Source organism: Pseudophryne corroboree, chromosome 8, assembly GCF_028390025.1.
Source record: "Pseudophryne corroboree isolate aPseCor3 chromosome 8, aPseCor3.hap2, whole genome shotgun sequence".
Taxonomy (NCBI): domain Eukaryota; kingdom Metazoa; phylum Chordata; class Amphibia; order Anura; family Myobatrachidae; genus Pseudophryne; species Pseudophryne corroboree.
Window position 1 is genome coordinate 67,047,608 of NC_086451.1, and position 27,424 is coordinate 67,075,031.

Below are 27,424 nucleotides of genomic sequence, written 5' to 3' on the forward strand. Positions count from 1 at the left end.
TAGTGCATTGTAAATTGCTCTTAGCTCCAGTATATTTATGTGGAGAGAAGTCTCCAGACTTGATCACACTCCCTGGAAATTTTTTCCTTGTGTGACTGCTCCCCAGCCTTTCAGGCTGGCATCCGTGGTCACCAGGACCCAGTCCTGAATGCCGAATCTGTGGCCCTTTAGTAGATGAGCACTCTGCAGCCACCACAGAAGAGACACCCTTGTCCTTGGAGACAGGGTTATCCGCTGATGCATCTGAAGATGCGATCCGGACCATTTTTCCAGCAGATCCCACTGAAAAGTTCTTGCGTGAAATCTGCCGAATGGAATCGCTTCGTAAGAAGCCACCATTTTTCCCAGGACCCTTGTGCAATGATGCACTGACACTTTTCCTGGTTTTAGGAGGTTCCTGACTAGCTCGGATAACTCCCTGGCTTTCTCCTCCGGGAGAAACACCTTTTTCTGGACTGTGTCCAGAATCATCCCTAGGAACAGCAGACGTGTCGTCGGAGACAGCTGCGATTTTGGAATATTTAGAATCCACCCGTGCTGTCGTAGAACTACTTGAGATAGTGCTACTCCGACCTCCAACTGTTCTCTGGACCTTGCCCTTATCAGGAGATCGTCCAAGTAAGGGATAATTAAGACGCCTTTTCTTTGAAGAAGAATCATCATTTCGGCCATTACCTTGGTAAAGACCCGGGGTGCCGTGGACAATCCAAACGGCAGCGTCTGAAACTGATAGTGACAGTTTTGTACCACGAACCTGAGGTACCCTTGGTGAGAAGGGCAAATTGGGACATGGAGGTAAGCATCCTTGATGTCCAGGGACACCATATAGTCCCCTTCTTCCTGGTTCGCTATCACTGCTCTGAGTGACTCCATCTTGATTTGAACCTTTGTATGTAAATGTTCAAATATTTCAGATTTAGAATAGGTCTCACCGAGCCGTCTGGCTTCAGTACCACAATATAGTGTGGAATAATACCCCTTTCCTTGTTGTAGGAGGGGTACTTTGATTATCACCTGCTGGGAATACAGCTTGTGAATTGTTTCCAATACTGCCTCCCTGTCGGAGGGAGACGTTGGTAAAGCAGACTTCAGGAACCTGCGAGGGGGAGACGTCTCGAATTTCCAATCTGTACCCCTGGGATACTACTTGTAGGATCCAGGGGTCCACTTGCGAGTGAGCCCACTGCGCGCTGAAACTCTTGAGACGACCCCCCACCGCACCTGAGTCCGCTTGTACGGCCCCAGCGTCATGCTGAGGACTTGGCAAAAGCGGTGGAGGGCTTCTGTTCCTGGGAATGGGCTGCCTGCTGCAGTCTTCTTCCCTTTCCTCTATCCCTGGGCAGATATGACTGGCCTTTTGCCTGCTTGCCCTTATGGGGACGAAAGGACTGAGGCTGAAAAGACGGTGTCTTTTTCTGCTGAGATGTGACTTGGGGTAAAAAAGGTGGATTTTCCAGCTGTTGCCGTGGCCACCAGGTCCGATGGACCGACCCCAAATAACTCCTCCCCTTTATACGGCAATACTTCCATGTGCCGTTTGGAATCTGCATCACCTGACCACTGTCGTGTCCATAAACATCTTCTGGCAGATATGGACATCGCACTTACTCTTGATGCCAGAGTGCAAATATCCCTCTGTGCATCTCGCATATATAGAAATGCATCCTTTAAATGCTCTATAGTCAATAAAATACTGTCCCTGTCAAGGGTATCAATATTTTCAGTCAGGGAATCCGACCAAGCCACCCCAGCGCTGCACATCCAGGCTGAGGCGATCGCTGGTCGCAGTATAACACCAGTATGTGTGTATATACTTTTTAGGATATTTTCCAGCCTCCTATCAGCTGGCTCCTTGAGGGCGGCCATATCTGGAGACGGTAACGCCACTTGTTTTGATAAGCGTGTGAGCGCCTTATCCACCCTAAGGGGTGTTTCCCAACGCGCCCTAACTTCTGGCGGGAAAGGGTATAACGCCAATAATTTTCTATCGGGGGAAACCCACGCATCATCACACACTTCATTTAATTTATCTGATTCAGGAAAAACTACAGGTAGTTTTTTCACACCCCACATAATACCCTCTTTTGTGGTACTTGTAGTATCAGAAATATGTAACACCTCCTTCATTGCCCTTAACATGTAACGTGTGGCCCAAATGGAAAATACGTTTGTTTCTTCACCGTCGACACTGGAGTCAGTGTCCGTGTCTGTGTCTGTGTCGACCGACTGAGGTAAATGGGCGTTTTAAAGCCCCTGACGGTGTTTGAGACGCCTGGACAGGTACTAATTGGTTTGCCGGCCGTCTCATGTCGTCAACCGACCTTGCAGCGTGTTGACATTATCACGTAATTCCCTAAATAAGCCATCCATTCCGGTGTCGACTCCCTAGAGAGTGACATCACCATTACAGGCAATTGCTCCGCCTCCTCACCAACATCGTCCTCATACATGTCGACACACACGTACCGACACACAGCACACACACAGGGAATGCTCTGATAGAGGACAGGACCCCACTAGCCCTTTGGGGAGACAGAGGGAGAGTTTGCCAGCACACACCAAAACGCTATATTATACAGGGACAACCTTATATAAGTGTTTTCCCTTATAGCATCTTAATATATAATAATATCGCCAAATAAGTGCCCCCCCTCTCTGTTTTAACCCTGTTTCTGTAGTGCAGTGCAGGGGAGAGCCTGGGAGCCTTCCTAGCAGCGGAGCTGTGTAGGAAAATGGCGCTGTGTGCTGAGGAGAATAGGCCCCGCCCCCTTTTCGGCGGGCTTCTTCTCCCGTTTTTCTGACAACCTGGCAGGGGTTAAATACATCCATATAGCCCCAGGGGCTATATGTGATGTATTTTTAGCCAGCATAGGTACTTTCATTGCTGCCCAGGGCGCCCCCCCAAGCGCCCTGCACCCTCAGTGACCGTTGGTGTGAAGTGTGCTGAGAGCAATGGCGCACAGCTGCAGTGCTGTGCGCTACCTCATGAAGACTGAGAAGTCTTCAGCCGCCGATTTCTGGACCTCTTCTCTCTTCAGCATCTGCAAGGGGGTCGGCGGCGCGGCTCCGGTGACCCATCCAGGCTGTACCTGTGATCGTCCCTCTGGAGCTAGTGTCCAGTAGCCTAAGAAGCCAATCCATCCTGCACGCAGGTGAGTTCACTTCTTCTCCCCTAAGTCCCTCGTTGCAGTGAGCCTGTTGCCAGCAGGACTCACTGAAAATAAAAAACCTAACAAAACTTTTACTCTAAGCAGCTCTTTAGGAGAGCCACCTAGATTGCACCCTTCTCGGCCGGGCACAAAAACCTAACTGAGGCTTGGAGGAGGGTCATAGGGGGAGGAGCCAGTGCACACCACCTGATCCTAAAGCTTTTACTTTTGTGCCCTGTCTCCTGCGGAGCCGCTATTCCCCATGGTCCTGACGGAGTCCCCAGCATCCACTTAGGACGTCAGAGAAACTACGGGTAGTTTTTTCACACCCCACATAATACCCCTTTTCGTGGTACTTGCAGTATCAGAGATGTGCAAAACCTCCTTCATTGCCGTGATCATGTAACGTGTGGCCCTACTGGAAAATACGTTTGTTTCTTCACCGTCGACACTGGAGTCAGTGTCTGTGTCTGGGTCCGTGTCGACCCACTGAGGTAACGGGCGTTTTATAGCCCCTGACGGTGTTTGAGACGCCTGGACAAGCACTAACTGAGCTGCCGGCTGTCTCATGTCGTCAACAGTTTTCTGTAACGTGCCGACACTGTCACGTAATTCCTTAATTACGGCCATCCATTCAGGTGTCGACTCCCTAGGGGGTGACATCACCATTATAGGCAATTGCTCCGCCTCCACATCATTTTCCTCCTCATACATGTCGACACACACGTACCGACACCCAGCACAGGGAATGCTCTGATAGAGGACAGGACCCCACTTAGCCCCTTGGGGAGACAGAGGGAGAGTTTGCCAGCACACACCAGAGCGCTATATATGTATAGGGACAACCTTACAATAAGTGTCTATCCCTTATAGCTGCTTATATCTGTTATTTTGCCAAATAAGTGCCCCCCTCTCTTTTTTACCCTGTTTCTGTAGTGCAGGATGCAGGGGAGATTCTGGGAGCCTTCCTACCAGCGGAGCTGTGTGGGAAAAATGGCGCTGTGTGCTGAGGAGATAGGCCCCGCCCCCTTCTCGGCGGGCTCTTCTCCCGCTTTTTTCTGGAAAACTGGCAGGGGTTAAATACATCCATATAGCCCAGGAGCTATATGTGATGTATTTTTTGCCAAATAAGGTAAATTCATTGCTTCCCAGGGCGCCCCCCCCCCAGCGCCCTGCACCCTCAGTGACCGAAGTGTGAATTGTGCTGAGAGCAATGGCGCACAGCTGCAGTGCTGTGCGCTACCTTATGAAGACAGGAAAGTCTTCTGCCGCCGATTTATGGACCTCTTCTTGCTTCAGCATCTGTAAGGGGGCCGGCGGCGCGGCTCCGGGACCCATCCATGGCTGGGCCTGTGATCGTCCCTCTGGAGCTAATGTCCAGTAGCCAAGAAGCCCAATCCACTCTGCACGCAGGTGAGTTCGCTTCTTCTCCCCTTAGTCCCACGCTGCAGTGAGCCTGTTGCCAGCAGGACTCACTGAAAATAAAAAAACCTAAGTATACTTTTACTTCTAAGCAGCTCAGGAGAGCCACCTAGATTGCACCCTTCTCGGCCGGGCACAAAGATCTAACTGAGGCTTGGAGGAGGGTCATAGGGGGAGGAGCCAGTGCACACCACCTAGGTCCAAAAGCTTTTACTTTTTGTGCCCTGTCTCCTGCGGAGCCGCTATTCCCCATGGTCCTGACGGAGTCCCCAGCATCCACTTAGGACGTTAGAGAAACAAGGAAAAAGTGTTAAGAGGGCATTGCCCGATAGCTTACAATCTATAGGTCAATCTACAAGCATTGATATGTATATGGCTTGCAACCACCTAAAAATGAATGCTGTCACAGTAAAGTAACCTCCAACTATCATTGGATAAAAATCTGTTTTATGTCATTAAGAGGTCATGCTATTTTATGCATCAACATGCCGCCCTACTTTGGAATTCTTGTTTGCTGGACAGGAAAGAACCCTATAAATCCCCCCCCTAACTTTAGCACAGCTACGATCAGGAACACAGACATGTGGGGGGACGCCCAGCACAGGGCTAGCCCACCCCGCATGTCAGTCCCTGCCCCGTTGCAGAAGTGCAAAAGCATTGTTCAGCGACGATGCTTTTGCACTTCAGGAGTAGCTCCCGGCCAGCGCAGCATTTGCGTGCTGGCCGGGAGCTACTCGTCGCTGCCCGGCTCGCAGCGGCTGCGTGTGACGTCACGCAGCCGCTGCGGCTCACACGATCCGACCACACCTGTGCTGGCCAGACCGAGCCCACAAAATGGCGGCCAAATGCTGCCGTGCCGCCCCCTCCTGCCCAGCGACCGCTTCTGCCTGTCAATCAGGCAGAGGCGATCGATAGGCAACGACAGCCGTCATGCGCAGTTCTGACCTGATCGCTGCGCTGCGAAAAACTGCAGCGAGCGATCAGGTCAGAATGACCCCCTAGGAATGGCATTGACAGCCTAAAGCAGGACAAGTGGGAGGATTGGAGCTATATATAGCAAACCAAAGACAAATTCCTAGTATACGCAAGTATACCTGGCCAATAAAGCTGATTCTGATTCTGATTCTGATATAATTTGAAAGTAAAAGAGTAATGTAGTTAGCATAATGGCCACAAGAGGGCATGCATATATCATCTATGAGTAAGCAGAGGAAACATATGGCCTAAATGGGAGATGTACGCAAACCAATGGTTTACGCATATCTCCGATGATTTTAGATCTGTACGTGTGCAGGATCTGTCTGTGAGATCGCTCCAAGTAACCCCTAAGCCTCTCGGAATAGCGGAGTGGTGTTGACTGGCCAGCATTCCAGAAAACGGGGGTAGGGTTGGACTGGCCCACAGGGCTACAAGGGAAATCACTGGTCGGCCCCACATCTTAGTGTCATGTTCCATTCTATGCACTTGAAATGTACATTGTTACTCTATCAGAGGGTCAGGTACCTAGTGAAGCAGGACAACTTATAAACATGGGTTATTGGTTCGCTCTATAGACAACACATGAACATTTGCCTAATGTTTAGCCAAGCGTCTCTGGTGGCTAGCCACACCCAGTCTGGTGGATGACCACACCCCTTACACACATGCCCCTACCACTGCATTCACCCAGTTGGCCCTTCATGCCCCAGTACGACATTGAACGGGGGCATCTTTAAGGATGTAAGGCCATAGCCAGATCTTTCAACAATTTAAAACAAAAAATGCATCCCAAATACACATTGCTGTGATTATGCTATACAGTATAATAAAGATAAATATATACTGTGCAGTAACCAGGGCATGCAGTAACTATGCAAATTCTAATTCAGAAGCTTGAAATGGTGCCAACTAATGTTGCAACTAAAATGTCTGTGTCTTGTCACATTGCTAGATTGCTGATTTTCTATTCAAGTGAATGATCCAGAAACTACAGATAAGGGGGGTCATTCCGAGTTGATTGTAGCTGTGCTAAATTTAGCACAGCTAAGATCAGGCACTCAGGCATGGGGTGGGACGCCCCGCATGTCAGTGCCGCCCCCCCCCCCCCCCCCCCACTCCCGCAGAAATGCAAAAGCAGTGGCGATGCCTTTGCATTTGAGGAGTAACTCCCGGCAAGCGCAGCTCCTGCAGTTGGCTGGGAGAACCTCTTCGCTGCCCGGGTCACAGCGGCTGCGTGTGACATCACGCAGCCGCCGCGGCCCACCCCCCCTTAACGGTCCAGCCATGCCTGTGTTGCCCGGATGGCGCCCCCCTAAACGGCGGCTTAACGCCGCCGTCCAGCCCCCTCCCGCCCAGCGACCGCCTCTGCCTGTCAATCAGGCAGAGGCGATCGCTAGGCAATGGCGGCCTACAGCCGCCTGGCATACGCCGGCGCACTGCGGCGCATGCGCAGTTCCGACCCGATCGCTGCACTGTGATAAACTGCAGCGATCGGGTCGGAATGACCCCCAACATCAGGGGATCAGATAAGGTTTTATTGCACCCTACAAGTGCTAACACTAAAGAGCTGAGTTTACCAAACTCTGCCATTACAGTCCAGGTTTTAAGGATATCCATGCTTGAGCACAGGTGACTTCATTATTACCTCAGTTGATTTGAGTTAACCATCTGCACTCAAGCATGGAATGGACTGAAAAGTCAGAGTTTGGGAAACTCTGCTATAGAACAATGCGACCAAACCAGGGGCCTAATTCAGACCTGATCGCTGGGCTGCTAAATTTGTTGTCCTGCGATCACATAGTCGGCGCCTAAGGGGAGTGTATATCCGCCCATGCAAGTGTGCGATCACATGTGTACGCCGTGCTAAAAATATCCCTCAGTCAGTGGACAGCTGCAAATCTGTTCGCACCTCACTCACCATCGAATGTTTTTACCAGTGTGTGCAGTGTGTGCGCAGCCCAGGACTTACTCCTACAGTGCGGTGAGAACAGGCTGATCGGATCCGGAGCTGACGTCACACACCCTCCCTGAAAACGCTTGGGAACACCTGCGTTTTCCATGACACTCCCTGAAAGTGGTCAGTTACCACCCACGAAAGGCCTCTTCCTGTCAATCTGCATGGAAATGGCTATGTGATTGAAATTTTTGCACCAGCCTGTCGCTGTTCGGCGATGCCTGTTGTTGTTTGGCGACGCTCGTGCATATTGCGGTGCATGCGCAGTCTATCGTTATTCGCCCGCTGTGTGAAAACGCTCAGCAGCGATCAGGTCTGAATCGGGCCACAGGTCATTACAGTATTTCTTGCAGGAAAGTACAACAAAGCAATTCATTTTGTAATCCATATGGGAGGCGGTCAACATCCCCCTGGACGGGATCCCAGCGGTCGAAATACCGACGCCGGAATCCCGACCGTCACAATCCCGACATATTCTCCCACGTAGGTGTCCACGACACCCATAGACGGAGAATATAATAGTGTGCCGAGCATAGCGAGGCACCGTGCCCGCAAGGGGCTGCGTTCCGCTCGCCACCCCTGTCGGGATTGTGCGGTCGGGATTCCAGCGTCGGTATTTCGACCGCCGGGATCCCGTCCAGCGGGATTACGTACTAATCCCATCCATATCAGAGAGGATCGCCATACATATTTATTATCTAGGGGCCGAGCTACATTAAATATATCAACCATTTTCGGTTTCTCTTTTTACTCTTGTTCATTTTATGGAACTGCTTTGCAGTATTACTGTATGTTCTTTTGTTCTTTTTTCCTACATAAAACAATGTTAACGTCATATTAAACTCAATTTAATAACATACTGTCTTTGTGTTCTTAAATAATTAACATGCCAGGTTAGCTTGATTGTTTTTATAAGCAACATTTCAGGCAAATAACTTTTTTGTTACAGCAAATTTTATTCATTTAACTTGCAAGTGTATTTTGAGATAGGCCAAGGAGCAATTCAAGACTTCCTCAAAGACTCTCGGCAGAACTGGGTACTAAATAGTAGTGATGAGCGGGTTCGGATCCTCGGGATCCGACCCGCCCGAACTTCACCTTTTTTTTACACGGGTCCGAGCGACTCGGATCCTCCCGCCTTGCTCGGTTAACCCGAGCGCGCCCGAACGTCATCATCCCGCTGTCGGATTCTCGCGAGATTCGGATTCTATATAAGGAGCCGCGCGTCGCCGCCATTTTCACACGTGCATTGAGATTGATAGGGAGTGGACGTGGCTGGCGTCCTCTCCGTTATATTAGAAAAGAACAGAGTAAACTGAGTGACTTAGTTATGTGGGGAGGATGGGGACGGGGAGCAGCTGTTAGGGAGTACAGTGCAGGGTTTACCACCAGTGAGTTAGTTTAATCCTTTGTTTCTCTGCCTTAAAAAAAACGCTCCACCATATCTGTGCTCAGTGTGCTGCACTGCTGCATGATATATCTGTGCTGAGTGCACTGCTCACACTGCCTAATTGTGGGGACTGGGGAGCAGTTATAGCAGGAGTACAGTGCACAGTTTTGCTGACAGTGACCACCAGTCCAGTATACGTTTGTCTGCCTGAAAAACACTCCTGTGGTGGTTTTTTTTTTCTTCTTCATACTAGTTTAGCAGTCTGCTGACAGTGTCCACCAGGTCCGTTATATACAGTATATTATATATATAAGCAGTACGGTAGGCCACGGCTGTACCTACCTCTGTGTCGTCAGTGCACTCGTCGTCCATAAGTAATATAATACTATACTTACTATCCATCCATCTACATTGTATTGTATACCTACCTACCTGTGGTGGGTTTTTTTTTCTTCATACTAGTTTAGCAGTCTGCTGACAGTGTCCACCAGGTCCGTTATATACAGTATATTATATATATAAGCAGTACGGTAGGCCACGGCTGTACCTACCTCTGTGTCGTCAGTGCACTCGTCGTCCATAAGTAATATAATACTATACTTACTATCCATCCATCTACATTGTATTGTATACCTACCTACCTGTGGTGGGTTTTTTTTTCTTCATACTAGTTTAGCAGTCTGCTGACAGTGTCCACCAGGTCCGTTATATACAGTATATTATATATATAAGCAGTACGGTAGGCCACGGCTGTACCTACCTCTGTGTCGTCAGTGCACTCGTCCTCCATAAGTAATATAATACTATACTATCCATCCATCTACATTGTATACCTGTGGTGGCTTTTAGTTGTGCGCATTAAAATATGGAGAACAAAAATGTGGAGGTTAAAAAAATAGGGAAAGATCAAGATCCACTTCCACCTCGTGCTGAAGCTGCTGCCACTAGTCATGGCCGAGACGATGAAATGCCATCAACGTTGTCTGCCAAGGCCGATGCCCAATGTCATAGTACAGAGCATGTAAAATCCAAAACACAAAAGATCAGTAAAAAAATTACCCAAAAATCAAAATTAAAAGCGTCTGAGGAGAAGCGTAAACTTGCCAATATGCCATTTACGACACGGAGTGGCAAGGAACGGCTGAGGCCCTGGCCTATGTTCATGGCTAGAGGTTCAGCTTCACATGAGGATGGAAGCACTCATCCTCTCGCTAGAAAAAAGAAAAGACTTGCGGCAAAAGCACAGCAAAGAACTGTGTGTTCTTCGAAATCCCAAATCCCAAAGGAGAGTCCAATTGTGTCGGTTGCGATGCCTGACCTTCCCAACACTGGACGGGAAGAGCTTGCGCCTTCCACCATTTGCACGCCCCCTGCAAGTGCTGGAAGGAGCACCCGCAGTCCAGTTCCTGATAGTCAAATTGAAGATGTCACTGTTGAAGTACACCAGGATGAGGATATGGGTGTTGCTGGCGCTGGGGAGGAAATTGACAAGGAGGATTCTGATGGTGAGGTGGTTTGTTTAAGTCAGGCACCCGGGGAGACACCTGTTGTCCGTGGGAAGAATATGGCCATTGACATGCCTGGTCAAAATACAAAAAAAATCATCTCTTCGGTGTGGAATTATTTCAACAGAAATGCGGACAACTGGTGTAAAGCCGTGTGTTGCCTTTGTCAAGCTGTAATAAGTAGGGGTAAGGACGTTAACCACCTCGGAACATCCTCCCTTATACGTCACCTGCAGCGCATTCATAATAAGTCAGTGACAAGTTCAAAAACTTTGGGCGACAGCGGAAGCAGTCCACTGACCAGTAAATCCCTTCCTCTTGTAACCAAGCTCGCGCAAACCACACCACCAACTCCCTCAGTGTCAATTTCCTCCTTACCCAGGAAAGCCAATAGTCCTGCAGGCCATGTCACTGGCAAGTCTGACGAGTCCTCTCCTGCCTGGGATTCCTCCGATGCATCCTTGAGTGTAACGCCTACTGCTGCTGGCGCTGCTGTTGTTGCTGCTGGGAGTCGATCGTCATCCCAGAGGGGAAGTCGGAAGACCACTTGTACTACTTCCAGTAAGCAATTGACTGTCCAACAGTCCTTTGCGAGGAAGATGAAATATCACAGCAGTCATCCTGTTGCAAAGTCGATAACTGAGGCCTTGACAACTATGTTGGTATTAGACGTGCGTCCAGTATCCGCCGTTAGTTCACAGGGAACTAGACAATTGCTTGAGGTAGTGTGCCCCCGTTACCAAATACCATCTAGGTTCCACTTCTCTAGGCAGGCGATACCGAGAATGTACACGGACGTCAGAAAAAGACTCACCAGTGTCCTAAAAAATGCAGTTGTACCCAATGTCCACTTAACCACGGACATGTGGACAAGTGGAGCAGGGCAGACTCAGGACTACATGACTGTGACAGCCCACTGGGTAGATGTATTGCCTCCCGCTGCAAGAACAGCAGCGGCGGCACCAGTAGCAGCATCTCGCAAACGCCAACTCGTTCCTAGGCAGGCTACGCTTTGTATCACCGCTTTCCAGAATACGCACACAGCTGAAAACCTCTTACAGCAACTGAGGAAGATCATCGCAGAATGGCTTACCCCAATTGGACTCTCCTGGGGATTTGTGGCATCGGACAACGCCAGCAATATTGTGCGTGCATTACATCTGGGCAAATTCCAGCACGTCCCATGTTTTGCACATACCTTGAATTTGGTGGTGCAGAATTATTTAAAAAACGACAGGGGCGTGCAAGAGATGCTGTCGGTGGCCAGAAGAATTGCGGGCCACTTTCGGCGTACAGGCACCGCGTACAGAAGACTGGAGCACCACCAAAAACACCTGAACCTGCCCTGCCATCATCTGAAGCAAGAGGTGGTAACGAGGTGGAATTCAACCCTCTATATGCTTCAGAGGATGGAGGAGCAACAAAAGGCCATTCAAGCCTATACATCTGGCCACGATATAGGCAAAGGAGGTGAAATGCACCTGTCTCAAGCGCAGTGGAGAATGATTTCAACGTTGTGCAAGGTTCTGCAACCTTTTGAACTTGCCACACGTGAAGTCAGTTCAGACACTGCCAGCCTGAGTCAGGTCATTCCCCTCATCAGGCTTTTGCAGAAGAAGCTGGAGGCATTGAAGGAGGAGCTAAAACAGAGCGATTCCGCTAGGCATGTGGGACTTGTGGATGGAGCCCTTCATTCGCTTAACCAGGATTCACGGGTGGTCAATCTGTTGAAATCAGAGCACTACATTTTGGCCACCGTGCTCGATCCTAGATTTAAAACCTACCTTGGATCTCTCTTTCCGGCAGACACAAGTCTGCAGAGGTTCAAAGAACTGCTGGTGAGAAAATTGTCAAGTCAAGCGGAACGCGACCCGTCAACATCTCCTCCTTCACATTCTCCCGCAACTGGGGGTGCGAGGAAAAGGCTACGAATTCCGAGCCCACCCGCTGGCGGTGATGCAGGGCAGTCAGGAGCGACTGCTGATGCTGACATCTGGTCCGGACTGAAGGACCTGCCAACGATTACTGACATGTCGTCTACTGTCACTGCATATGATTCTCTCACCATTGAAAGAATGGTGGAGGATTATATGAGTGACCGCATCCAAGTAGGCACGTCAGACAGTCCGTACGTATACTGGCAGGAAAAAGAGGCAATTTGGAGGCCCTTGCACAAACTGGCTTTATTCTACCTAAGTTGCCCTTCCTCCAGTGTGTACTCCGAAAGAGTGTTTAGTGCCGCCGCTCACCTTGTCAGCAATCGGCGTACGAGGTTACTTCCAGAAAATGTGGAGAAGATGATGTTCATTAAAATAAATTATAATCAATTCCTCCATGGAGACATTCACCAGCAGCAATTGCCTCCAGAAAGTACACGGGGACCTGAGATGGTGGATTCCAGTGGGGACGAATTAATAATCTGTGAGGAGGGGGATGTACACAGTGAAAGGGGTGATGAATCGGACGATGATGATGAGGTGGACATCTTGCCTCTGTAGAGCCAGTTTGTGCAAGGAGAGATTGATTGCTTCTTTTTTGGTGGGGGCCCAAACCAACCAGTCATTTCAGTCACAGTCGTGTGGCAGACCCTGTCGCTGAAATGATGGGTTCGTTAAAGTGTGCATGTCCTGTTTTTACAACATAAGGGTGGGTGGGAGGGCCCAAGGACAATTCCATTTGGCACCTCTTTTTTCTTTCATTTTTCTTTGCGTCATGTGCTGTTTGGGGAGTATTTTTTTAAGTGCCATCCTGTCTGACACTGCAGTGCCACTCCTAGATGGGCCAGGTGTTTGTGTCGGCCACTAGGGTCGCTTAGCTTAGTCGTCACACAGCTACCTCATTGCGCCTCTTTTTTTCTTTGCGTCATGTGCTGTTTGGGGTGTATTTTTTGGAAGGGCCATCCTGCGTGACACTGCAGTGCCATTTCTAGATGGGCCAGGTGTTTGTGTCGGCCACTTGGGTCGCTTAACTTAGTCACACAACGACTTTGGTGCAGCTCTTTTTTTCTTTGCATCATGTGCTGTTTGGGGACTATTTTTTTAAGTGCCATCCTGTCTGACACTGCAGTGCCACTCCTAGATGGGCCAGGTGTTTGTGTCGGCCACTAGGGTCGCTTAGCTTAGTCGTCACACAGCTACCTCATTGCGCCTCTTTTTTTCTTTGCGTCATGTGCTGTGTGGGGAGTATTTTTTGGAAGGGCCATCCTGCGTGACACTGCAGTGCCACTCCTAGATGGGCCAGGTGTTTGTGTCGGCCACTAGGGTCGCTTAGCTTAGTCGTCACACAGCTACCTCATTGCGCCTCTTTTTTTCTTTGCGTCGTGTGCTGTTTGGGGAGTATTTTTTGGAAGGGCCATCCTGCGTGACACTGCAGTGCCACTCCTAGATTGGCCAGGTGTTTGTGTTGGCCACTTGGGTCGCTTAGCTTAGTCGTCACACAGCTACCTCATTGCGCCTCTTTTTTTCTTTGCGTCATGTGCTGTTTGGGGAGTATTTTTTGGAAGGGCCATCCTGCGTGACACTGCAGTGTCACTCCTAGATGGGCCAGGTGTTTGTGTCGGCCACTTGGGTCGCTTAGCTTAGTCACACAACGACTTTGGTGCAGCTCTTTTTTTCTTTGCGTCATGTGCTGTTTGGGGAGTATTTTTTGGAAGGGCCATCCTGCGTGACACTGCAGTGCCACTCCTAGATGGGCCAGGTGTTTGTGTCGGCCACTAGGGTCGCTTAGCTTAGTCGTCACACAGCTACCTCATTGCGCCTCTTTTTTTCTTTGCGTCATGTGGTGTTTGGGGAGTATTTTTTGGAAGGGCCATCCTGCGTGACACTGTAGTGCCACTCCTAGATGGGCCAGGTGTTTGTGTCGGCCACTTGGGTCGCTTAGCTTAGTCGTCACACAGCTACCTCATTGCGCCTCTTTTTTTCTTTGTGTCATGTGCTGTTTGGGGAGTATTTTTTGGAAGGGCCATCCTGCATGACACTGCAGTGCCACTCCTAGATGGGCCAGGTGTTTGTGTCGGCCACTTGGGTCGCTTAGCTTAGTCACACAACGACTTTGGTGCAGCTCTTTTTTTCTTTGCATCATGTGCTGTTTGGGGACTATTTTTTTAAGTGCCATCCTGTCTGACACTGCAGTGCCACTCCTAGATGGGCCAGGTGTTTGTGTCGGCCACTAGGGTCGCTTAGCTTAGTCGTCACACAGCTACCTCATTGCGCCTCTTTTTTTCTTTGCGTCATGTGCTGTTTGGGGAGTATGTTTTGGAAGGGCCATCCTGCGTGACACTGCAGTGCCACTCCTAGATGGGCCAGGTGTTTGTGTCGGCCACTTGTGTCGCTTAGCTTAGCCATCCAGCAACCTCGGTGCAAATTTTAGGACTAAAAATAATATTGTGAGGTGTTCAGAATAGACTGAAAATGAGTGGAAATTATGGTTATTGAGGTTAATAATACTATGGGATCAAAATGACCCCCAAATTCTATGATTTAAGCTGTTTTTTTAGGGTTTTTTGAAAAAAACACCCGAATCCAAAACACACCCGAATCCGACAAAAAAAATTCGGTGAGGTTTTGCCAAAACGCGTTCGAACCTAAAACACGGCCACGGAACCGAACCCAAAACCAAAACACAAAACCCGAAAAATTTCAGGTGCACATCACTACTAAATAGTGAGTGTGAGCTATAATTTTTGAGGAGAGGTTTATACTTTTTAGAGAGATGAGATGTTTTTGCTTAATCCTTTCAAACCCATACATCATGGGTGCTCAAGTAAGTGTTGTTGTGGCACACATTATGACAGCAATGTTTGGAAAACAAACTATTAGATAAAACACATTTTACAACAAAGCTTACTCACCACTGAGGTATTCAACCCGGACGTAACAGGATCCCGGACTTCTTGACACTTGTTCTCTGGGACCAGGCACGCTGGTATCTGATCCTTAATCAGCTCAGGGTCAGTAGCAAGCTTAATGTCAGACAAGCCCTTCGCCCATGCACTCGAACTTACCAGCCACAAAAAGGCAAATACGGCTGTCACTATACAGTCCTACAAAGTAAAGCAAGGTTGTATGTAAGTGAAAAGAAGCAGGAATTGAGAAAACATTAAATGGCTAATAGGCCCTACACACTGGCAGATCCGCCGCTGAGCTGCCCGATGGTGGATACGGCCGACGGGTGACCCGGCGGCGGGGGGGCAGTGACAGGGAGAGTGAAGTTCCGTCACTCCCCCCGTCACCCGGCTCCATAGCAGTGCAGGCAAATATGGACTAGACTGTCCATATTGGCCTGCATGCACAAGCGATGGGGCACCAGCTATGAACGAGCGCGGGGTCGCGCATCGTTCATCGCTGGTGCCTCCACACTGCACGATATGAATGAGTTCTCGTTACTGCTCATATCTTTCAGTATTATCGACCTATGTGTAGGGCCCATTAGAAAGGGTAGAGAGGTAAAGGAACGAGTGTAGTATTAGTCATTCAACTCTTTGAGAAATGGACTTAAGTTTATGAAGGATGACTTACAATCATGGGTCCTTTGTTGTTCTCACGGTATTTGGTCTGTAGGAATATGTATGTGACAAGGGCGCCAAGTGAGTACAGAAAGGCGAACACTGCCACTGTGACAAAAAACTCAGCAGAGGAGGAGTAATCCCCGACCAGAAACACCTTGCTTGTAGAACCACGGCATGTTGGAAAATCAAAATACTCCTGGTGCAGCCTGCATCAGAGAACAGGAATCAGACGGGAGAACAGGGGGCTGCAGAATGAGCTAAGGGTAACGTAGAAGTGTTAAGGCCTAATGCACAGTAGGAGCTCTCTATACAGAGAAGGAAACAGGATATTGGTGGAAGGAAAGGTCATGACAGATCAGATAAAAAAAAGTCTTAAGTGTCAAAGGTTTATGATAGACTAGGATAGGGGGTTCTACAGGCACCATGACTGCACACTCACTTAAATGGATATTCAAAGTCCACTTTAACATTCGGCTTGCTCTCAGTTTTGTTGCTACATTCAATGCTCATAGTGAACTCTCCAGAATAACTTCCACATGTTGCGAAGGCAAAGATAGAAAACAGCTGTAAAAGAAAGACGAAGCAATCCAGAAAAAGATAGGGTGACAAAAACGAAATCTAGATTGAAACATGCAACAAGATTCACATCAAGAAAGGGCAAGATTAAGAAAGAATAAAGTGGATCTAGAATGAAACATAAGACTGAGATAAGATCTAAAAAAGGAAAATATGGCTAATTCACTTAAGTCAGGTTCACAGAGACAGTCATGATGCTCCAGAAAGTGATAAGACAGACAAATGGGTCAGAATCGAAAGCTGAAACCTAAATACAAATAAAGGCCTTACGAATAGGCTTACCATACTATGCCTTTAAACTGGGACACTCATGAATTACACAGGTTCTGTGGCTGCTGACTTCAAGCCTGCATGTCACCTGGTTTTAATCAGCCACAGAACCTGTGTAATTCATGAGAGTCTAGGTTTAAAGGGATAGTATGGTAAGGCTCTAGGCCAGGCATGTCCAAACTGCGGCCCTCCAGCTGTTGAGAAACTACACATCCCAGCATGCCCTGACACAGCTTTAGCATTCTCTGACAGCAAAACTGTGTCAGGGCATGCTGGGATATGTAGTTTCACAACAGCTGGAGGGCCGCAGTTTGGATATGCCTGCTCTAGGCTGACTATATTATCCCTTTGACCTGGGACACTCATGAATTACACAGGTTCTGTAGCTGCTTAAAACCAGGTGAAATGAAGGCTTGTAGTCAGCCAGCCACAGAACCTGTGTAATTCATGAGCGTCCCAGGTTAAAGGGATAGTATGGTCAGCCTAGGTAAGCCTATGAAAGAACCTTCTTGCATATCTATAATACATAGAAGAACTGTTATGAAAACTAGTGTACATATAACTCCCGAAAAGGTGCTGCAAATTGATGGCGACCAATCAGATGCTGACTTTGATTTTTCTAAACCAGTGGTTCCCAACCGCTGTCCTCAAGGCACTCCCAACAGTCCAGGTTTTAATCCATGCTTAGGTAAAGGTGACTTAATTAATACCTCAGTCAGTTTGATTATACCGTCTATGCACAAGCAGGGATATCCCTAAAACCTGGACTGTTGAGGTGCCGCATTTGGGAACCACTGTTTTAAACTATATTATAAAAGATATTGATTGACTCCTATAGGATCTGTGCCTTTATTGCATGACTTTCTGCAGTTTAGAAGGGAACAAACAAAACTGATGGACAATAACTTCAAAGGAAAATAGCATTGCTTTTTCATGCCTCCCAAGACACTTCCCTTTACTATGTCCCGAAGTCAGGGAATTAGATAATGGCACTGTGACATGGTGGTTAGTATTATTGCCTCACAGCACTAGGGCCAAGAGTTCAAATCCTCACCAAAGACCTATTTGTGTGGAGTTTGCATGTTTCCCCTGGGTGCTCTGGCTTGTCCTCACACTCCAAGAACACACTGCTACGTTATCAGGATTTTGACAAAATGAAAACTGTGTGCACGCTTACATGTCAGGTAATTAGACTGTAAGCTCCAATAAGGCAGGGACCATGGTGACAGATATTCTCTGTACAGCTCTGCATAAAATGCTTGGGCCATATGAATAACAGGTAATAATAATTAGACTTAAAGATATAGGGGGTCATTCCGAGTTGTTCGCTCGCAAGCTGCTTTTAGCAGCTTTGCACACGCTAAGCCGCCGCCTACTGGGAGTGAATCTTAGCTTATCAAAATTGCGAACGAAAGATTCGCAATATTGCGAAAAGACTTCTCTGTGCAGTTTCTGAGTAGCTCGAGACCTACTCTGCCAGTGCGATCAGTTCAGTGCTTGTCGTTCCTGGTTTGACGTCACAAACATACCCAGCGTTCGGCCAGACACTCCTCCGTTTCTTCACCACTCCCGCGTTTTTCCCAGAAACGGTAGCGTTTTTTCACACACTCCCATAAAACGGCCAGTTTCCGCCCAGAAACACCCACTTCCTGTCAATCACATTACGATCACCAGAACGAAGAAAAAACCTTGTAATGCCGTGAGTAAAATTCCTAACTGCATTGCAAATTTACTTGGCGCAGTCGCACTGCGGACATTGCGCATGCGCATTAGCGACTAATCGCTCCGTTGCGAGAATAAAATAACGAGCGAACAACTCGGAATGACCCCCATAGATGGGTATATTTATAAAGATCCATCCGAAAATATCAGCAATAGAAAATCGTCTTTTTCCGGCAATTTATCAAAACAAATCACCTGGACTCAGCACCCTGGTGACACTGCCAGCAGCAGTAAAAGTAACGTCACAGCGAGCCAGGCCAGTATGTTAAGGGCTCCTGCATGCGCACTGGGCTCCAGTTTTCTCTGAATTTTCAGGCTTTCTGCCTTGGTAAATAGACCCCTTAATATTCGTAAAGAAATGTAGAACTTGAACTGAGACATACGTAATAGCATGTGAAGTTGGAGACAATGGGGGCCATTCTGACCCGTTCGCATCAGTGAGGCAGGTGAGGCAGAGCCTTTTCTGTCATACTAACATTTGTACCAGAGTTTTAATTGTATAAAGTATATGAAAAATACAAAGAATTTGTTTGAAATATCTTCTTTGCATTATTCTAAGAATTTTTATAGCCAAAACTCTAGAGAAAAAAGTCTATGGCAGGGGAGGCAGTGCCTCACCTGTGTATCTTTTCCGCACATCTCTGATCAAAACTCACCAAATTTCCAGGAGTTTATACTGCTGCACCTGTGTATAATTCCCAGATGTACCCTTTGGCTCATATATTGTGTGTAAATCTGGCTCTGGTGCTAGCCAGTGCCTCCTGAGCCATTTAGCTCACCGCACGTCCCTGGTCCGCACGCAGTGGTTGTTCGCTGCGGTGTGAATGGGTCAGAAATGAAGAAAAGATGCAGCGCTGGATGGAAGAAGATTGACAGCGGAGAGGCGGTCCGGGGCGGATACTCAGCGTTGGAGGCCGTTTTCGGGGAGTGGTAAGAAGAACGCAGGCGTGTCCAGGCGAACGGAGGGCGGATGTCTGACATCAGGACCGGGACCTTCATCGCTGGATCCGTCGCACTGGGTAAGTAGCTGTAGGGCTGGTCTTGTTTTGCAGGAACATTTTTATGCATAGCAGGGCTGCACAAGCGATCGCAGCCCTGCTATGCTAAAATACACTCCCCCATAGGCGGGGATTAGTTGATCGCAGCAGCAGCAAAAAGTTGCTGGCTGCGATCAACTCGGAATGACCCCCAATATGTCCCGTTATGTTATGTTGATAAGAAGTGGGCGGAACAACCAGTTTCTTTGCACTGCTGAGTACATTCCAAGGCAGGCAGCACCTTACAAGGATGAAAGTTCCGTATACCATACTGTAGCTCTTAATGGCATTTTATGACCGTAAGATACCTATTTTGCATATCATCATGTAGTGACATCCGAACCCCGCAGACTGCGGAACTGCCATTTGGAGGGTTAAAAGCCACAGAATGGCCAAATAAATGTTAACCCCAACACTAGACGCCTGCTGCACAGTGTGTCGCTTTACCCCTGCCCACAGGCAAATTATCAGCAAGCAGGGAGGCAGGTGGGGCTAAGTTCTGTGAGGTCGCGGTGGGCAGGCTGGGCTGGATTTATCATGGTAGTAATCCACAGAAGGATTGTGACCTCCTGCATCTCCACAGAGACTGACGGGTATTTTTAGAGCATCAGCCATGGCACACAGTAAAGAGGATTACTGTGTAACCTGGGGTGTGAGTATGCACAAGTCAGAGCATTAATAGAAGCCAATGGTGACTACAGAAGGGGGGCAGAAGGAGATAGCTACATACTTGTCGGTAGATCGAGGCAGATAAAAAAAACACAAACAACTAGAAAGCAGGTACATTAATGTGCACATACATATGGAGAGGGAATAGTACAGCTGTCTGTCTCTGCATGTACTGTGCATGATCTGGATGGCAGTGCAGGAAAGGTGCTCACAGAGTCTTGTAGACACTAAAAAAACTGATTTTTACCTATTCTTTGAGCTAGCAGACATTGAGCACAGGTCGTTACACTCTAGGACAGGTGTTCCCAAACTCGGTCCCCAAGGCACCCTAGCAGTCCAGGCTTTAAGGAAATCCATGGCTGAGCACAAACAGTTTAATCAAACTGAATGAGGTCTGTCAACTGTGCTCAAACATTTTTTTCCTTAAAACCTAGACCTTTAGAGTGCCTTGAGGGCTGTGTTTGGAAACCACTGCTCTATGGGATACATTTTGTGCCATCTAGAAGAACTTTAGATGAGAAAGTGCATTTCTTTACGCATATATACCCATGTAAATACATTAAAATGTGCGAATCAGGGAACACTAATATCCGCCTATTCTAATGCAGTGTTTACCAACCTCGCCAATGACGGCGCACTAACAATCCAGGTTTTAAGGCTATCCAGGCTTCCGGTTTAGTATGATTTGCTGGCGTTTGGGATCCCGGCGGTCATAATACCGACGCCAGAATCCCGATGAATGAAATACCGACAAGGGTGAGTATGGTCTCTTTTCCCCCCTTCCCTACACCCTAACCCACCCTTACCGCAGCCTAACCCTAACCTCCCTCTGGTGGTGGTGCCTAAACCTAACCCTCCTCCCCTCAGCCTAAACCTAACTCTCCCTCCCCTGCAGCCTAACCCCAATCCTCTCCAGGTGTGCCTAACCCCAACTCTTCCCTCCCTGCAGCCTAACCCTATCATCTCCCTCCCTGCAGCCTACCCTAACCTCCCGGGGTGGAGCCTAAATTTACACACACCCCCCTCACAGCCCTAAACCAACCTCGCCCATGACGGCGCACTAACGATCCAGGTTTTAAGGATATCCTTGCTTCCGGTTTAGTATGATTTGCTGGCGTTTAGGATCCCAGCGGTCATAATACCGACGCCAGAATCCCAATGAATGGAATACCGACAAGGGTGAGTATGGTCTCTTTTCCCCCCTTCCCTACACCCTAACCCACCCTTACCGCAGCTTAACCCTAACCTCCCTCTGGTGGTGGTGCCTAAGCCTAACCCTCCTCCCCTCAGCCTAAACCTAACTCTCCCTCCCCTGGAGCCTAACCCTATCATCTCCCTCCCTGCAGCCTACCCTAACCTCCCAGGGTGGAGCCTAAATTTAACCCCCCCGCCCGCTAACAGCCCTAAACCTAACCCGTTCTATTCTTACTGCCATCGGGACCCTTTTTGAAACTCCGATGTCGGCAATCTGATGGGTATCGGGATTCCAGTGTTGGTATTTCTGACTGCCGTGTTCCCATCAGCCAGCATATTAACTACATCCCCATGCTTCAGCACAGATGGTTGAATCAAAATAACAGGTACTAATTAAGACAACTGTGCTCAAGTATGCCTATCCTTAAAAACCAGACCATTAGTGCACTGTACCTTGAGGATGAGGTTGGGAAAACAGCTCTATTGTGACTTATTTCGTATATAACCGAGACTCCAATAAGCATTATTTTGCCTCACAAAATGCTAAAAAAGCATTTACAAGTACACACATGAAAAATAGGAATGGGGCAGACACCTGTGTATGCAAAGACATTCATTAAATGAAAATAAACAGAATTAGTCACCATATGCACATATATAGCTATAGTGGCAAGGCACATGTACAAAACTACACTTACACATCACACATTTATTCACAGAAAGACAAATAATTTAACAAAGATACACACAGAAAAATAGTCATAAAGACACAGCGACAATGAGACACATAGACATACAGTATACACATAGCACATAGTCATCAATTTGCATGTTAGTTTGGAAAATAGTTATGTACCTACAGCAGACAAAAATGGATAGATAGAGAGATAGATAGATAGATAGATAGATAGATAGATAGATAGATAGATAGATAGATAGATAGATAGATAGATAGATAGATAGATAGATAGATAGATAACAGGCAGATAAAGTGAAATCACTCACCCACTCCAGAATTTTGATAAATCCCAGTGGTTCTTTCACTATACGAAATTGCCCCCCTGCCACCAGCTGCAGATGACAGCAGATTCAGAATAGTATATAATACATAGAGGCAAAGCTGGTGATTTAGGGGTCTATTTACTAAGCCTTGGATGGAAATAAAGCGCATGGAGATTAAGTACCAGCCAATCAGCTCCTAACTGTCATTTTTCAAACACCTCCTGTACCATGGCAGTTAGGAGCTGATTGGCTGGTGCTTTATCTCTCTCCATTTTATCACTTTTCAAGGCTTAGTAAATCTCTACATGGATATGTGCACACCCTGCGCCAGTAATTCGGGCTGCATGTATCAGGCACTTGAGGCCCTATGTGCTTGGAAAGGCGGTTTGGAGGCGGGCAAGCATAGAACAGTAAGCACATACTGATACATTAAGCACAGCCCTTTGAGATGTATCTTATTTTGGGTTAAAAGTATCTCAGAAACTCTGTTTCTTACCAAATACAAATTCTGCCTCTGCTAAAACTAAGTGTAGCGCTGCATCTTTTTAGGTTCCATTATAAAGAACAACCTGAGCATACAGCAGAGGTTCCCTGTCCAAGGTGCTGAAACTCTAGGTACAGTGATTCAGCACCTTGGACAGGGAACCACTGCTGTATGCTCGGGTGTAAGAACCCATATGATACATGTCACTGTGTATATCTCCAGGATGGGGTGGCACTCGTTGTACCGGCTGTCGGGATCCTGGCGCTACGCATACCGGCGCCGGGATATGACCGCCAGTATACCGACAACTTTTCTCCCTCTTGGGGTGTCCACGACACCCCTGGAGGGAGAATAAATAGCATGCATAGCGCGCCACCATGCCCGCAAGGGGCTCTTTTGCGCTCACCCCGCTGTCGGCATTCCGTCTGTCGGGATCCCGCCACCGGTATGCTACACGCCGGGATACCGACAGCTGGCAATTCGTAGTACACCCCCAGGATGTGATGTCATGAATTGATCTCAGATGACCCATTAGACCTAAACTAATAGAGAACATGATATTGATACCTACTGTACTTTGTGCATCAATGTGTTTTGTATAAACATACTGTATACATTATTACAATGATCAGAGCTGAAAATGATTCCATGCAATTTAAAGCCACCATTCCTGTGATGAGTCTGCAATATACTTACTGTATCAATATTATTATAATATTATTAAACAAGATCTAATCATAACACAATTTCCTTTGCATTATCCATGCATGTATCATCATTGGCTTTCAGCTGCACAGAGTCCTTGTGTGTAATGCAGGCCACAGCAGGACATTATAGGAGGTGGACCAACAGTCTCCACCATACTGGCCCATACATGTCATCTTCCAGTGCACGCAACACGCCAGCAGGAAACTGTACAGTGCAATACATCACATATTGGAGACCACATATGGCCCATCCCCCACAATGTACCCAGCAATCAGCTTTGCAATGGCATATGGCTACAAACATGTAGGAGTATGCAGCAGCACACCTATTTATCATGCAAAGCAAATATTTTAAGCATATATACTATAGTGTGTGTGTGTGTGTGTGTGTGTGTGTGTGTGTGTGTGTGTGTGTGTGTGTGTGGTGTGTGTGTGTGTGTGTGTGTGTGTGTGTGTGTGTGTGTGTGTACACACACACACATATGTACAAATCACGCATTTGAAATAATATATGCAAAATATCGGATATAAAAATGAAATAGGTGCATTCACATGAATATGTGTCACCAGCTCTCCTCCACCTCCCTCCTCCCAGCTATACCCCTCCTCCCAACCATTTTCTCTTCTCCCTATACCCTCCCTTTCTTCCATCTGCTTATCTCTTCTCTGCATTTTATCCCCCTTACAACCTCCCCAGCATCTGCAGACTGTACCCCCCCTGCTTCCCCTCTCTCTCCCAGTGTACCCCATCCTCTCCCCCTCAGCTCTCACCTGGTTGACCACCTCCATGTCTGCAGAATACTGCTGGTGAATCGCGGCAGCGCGGAGGGGGGGAGTACGCTTTATCTACAGCAGCCAGATATGCAGCGGATGGGGAGAGAGCGATGTCTAGAACAGCTGGCTCAGTCACAGCCAATTGGATGCGTGGACAGGGGGCGCTGTTGTCACATGTAGTGGATGGGTGACGTTAGCGGTCGCCCATCTTCACTGTGGGCAGGAGGACTGGCACTGTCACAATGGGGCTGGGGGAAACCTTGGAGAGTGTGTTGACGTTCTGAGTGACCAGCAGAGCACATCCCATTCCCACCTTGGCTCTGTGTGGGCTACTGTCTAGTTATCTGCCCCTGACATGTTATCAGTCCCCCTCCTGAGAGCTCCTAGCACTCTCATTATATAGACAATCACTGTGGAAGCTGCTGATATAATATAGGTAGCCCTATGCTTCTTATCACACACATAGGGGTCAGTTCTTTCTGATTGAGGCTTTCATGCAAAGGTTATTAGGACCTGATTGTACCTATTGCTGGTTACTAAGGGGCCATGGTGAACATAATATATTAATACTATGGTTCTGCCCCATGCACCACGCCTTATTTGTGCATTGTTACTCTATAACTAATTATCTGTCATTGCTCCAATTGTATGAACGCACTGCTCTTGCATTGTGTGACTGCAACAATACATTTATTGTTAAATAACATTTGCAGTCAGAAGCTTGGCACAGATGATGCAGGCATTGCACCTCAGCTCCCTCTCTCCGCAGAGAGCTCATTGCACTCACACCGTGTCCTTGATGTCACATTAACCCTGCCACATAGGGACATATAGCATGGTAAGGGCATCCTGGCAATGGTAAGGGCATCCTGGTAATCTGCATGCATGCTGTGCAGTGTGATACTGTTGCGGCATTGTGTTGAAATCACGGCAGACAAATGGAGGACATCATGAGTTCTGTGAGATGGTCCTTCCTTTGTTATCTATCTATTGCTCTTCTTGCTGACATGGAGCGGTCTTGCCCGTAGTCAAAATGGCGGCTGCGGCTCAGCACTGCTGTTACCATAGCGACACAGTGATCGCGTTGTAGAGAGATAATTAGGGCAACTGTAATAAGCGTGTAGTGTGCGACCTAATTGCTTTGTTACGGTAAAGGATATTGGTGGGGCCGGGTTATAGGATTTATTGTTGATTTTATACGAAAAACAGTTGCTAGGAAAAAAATTATTGTCTTAAGATGGGCTCCAGTTTATCCTCTAAAATGGTTACTAATGGCGTCACCGGAACAGCTGGCGGCCATCTTGGTAGGGGAAAGTTGTTTCTGTCAATCATCCTACATATAGACAATACTGAAATTTTCTAATTTCTGTGTTTGCACTTTAGCCTGATGCAGTATTTACTACTAACAGGTAATAGGGACACTATTAATACATTTCCCTTCTAAATCTATACTTGGTTTGTAAAATTATATATATATATATATATATATATATATATACAAACAGAAAGTTCAGCACTCACCATAGCAAGCTCACTTATCCTCACAACATCAATAAATAAATGATGGGGGTTTAGTTAGTGAATTGGCCAATGCACGGAAGCCTGCATACCACTCGCCAAGGTACCCAACCTTCATGCAGGTCCTACACTATCACAAAGTCTCAAAAAGTCTCAAAAGTCTCAAAAATTAAAACCTGGCAACTGTATCACACATAATATACTGCACACATGCCCACTAGGTTTAATGTGTATCTGCCATGCATCTTATGGCTTTTAAAGGTACTATTAATACATTTCCCTTCTAAATCTATACTTGGTTTGTAAAATTATATATATATGGATTAAAAGTTTTCTATACCATTTATTCTCGACTGCTGAGTGCCGCTGATTTCTTCTTCTATTATATATATATATATATATATATATATATATATATATTAGTGATGAGCGGATAATATGTTTAAATATATATGGATAGATAGATATCAGCAAAGTAGAGATGAATGGAGGCGCCAATAGTGTATTCAAAGAGTAACAATTTATTTCAAAATCCTTCAAAATCCTTCACAGGGCACAATGACATAAAAGCGTACCAGAGGTGGTGGTTAAACCACCGCTAGCATGTATAGTACCGAGGGTCCCGAAGGGACAGACTTGCCGCCAAGTCTTCAGACCGGGATCACCATCCGCATCAAGCCATGCCCCTACGTGCTTCGTCAACAAGATTTCGTCAGAGGGCCTGGCTTGACGACTTCCAGACCTATCTTATATACAGAGATCACACCTGTATTCTCTCAGTCGTAATGACTGGCATTTACCAGGAACAGCAGTACATAAAAAAATCTATTTTATGCATTTTAACAATAACATAGTTAAATGGTATCCGGTCTCTAGGTCGACCACATTTAAGTCGACAGTCATTAGGTCGACCACTATTGGTCAACATGCATTAGGTCGACAGGGTTTCTAGGTCGACATTGTCACTAGGTTGACATGTGCTAGGTCAACTTGACAAAAGGTCGACATTAGTTTTTCACAAATCTGTGTGTTTTTTTTAAACTTTCTCTAACGTCCTAGAGGATGCTGGGACTCCGTAAGGACCATGGGGTATAGACGGGCTCCGCAGGAGACATGGGCACTTTAAGAAAGACTTTGACTCTGGGTGTGCACTGGCTCCTCCCTCTATGCCCCTCCTCCAGACCTCAGTTTGAGACTGTGCCCAGAGGAGGATGGGTGCACTGCAGGGAGCTCTCCTGAGTCTCCTGCTAAGAAAGTATCCTTGTTAGGTTTTTTATTTTCAGGGAGCCTGCTGGCAACAGACTCCCTGCATCGAGGGACTGAGGAGAGAGGAGCAGACCTACTTAAATGATAGGCTCTGCTCCTTAGGCTACTGGACACCATTAGCTCCAGAGGGATTGGAACACAGGTTCGTCCTGGGCGTTCATCCCGGAGCCGCGCCGCCACCGTCCTCCTCACAGAGCCGGAAAAAAGAAGAAAGAAGGCTTCAAAGGCGGCAGAAGACTTCGTGAGCTTCACTGAGGTAACGCACAGCACTGCAGCTGTGCGCCATTGCTCCCATACACCT

At 47.5% G+C, this 27,424-nt stretch overlaps 1 protein-coding gene across 1 annotated transcript in view; it reads right to left on the bottom strand.

Moving 5' to 3' along the window:
• Positions 1-24,446, bottom strand: part of SYP (synaptophysin) — a 64,036-nt gene extending 39,590 nt beyond the window's left edge. Inside the window, exons 1-5 of the mRNA XM_063936566.1 lie at positions 24,337-24,446; positions 22,378-22,443; positions 16,344-16,468; positions 15,915-16,110; positions 15,248-15,439 (exon numbers count right to left, since the gene is read on the bottom strand). Coding sequence (XP_063792636.1) covers positions 15,248-15,439; positions 15,915-16,110; positions 16,344-16,468; positions 22,378-22,443; positions 24,337-24,354 — 597 coding nt within the window. The 5' untranslated portion in view covers positions 24,355-24,446. The remainder of the gene's footprint in view (positions 1-15,247; positions 15,440-15,914; positions 16,111-16,343; positions 16,469-22,377; positions 22,444-24,336) is intronic.
• Positions 24,447-27,424: the final 2,978 nt, after the last annotated feature.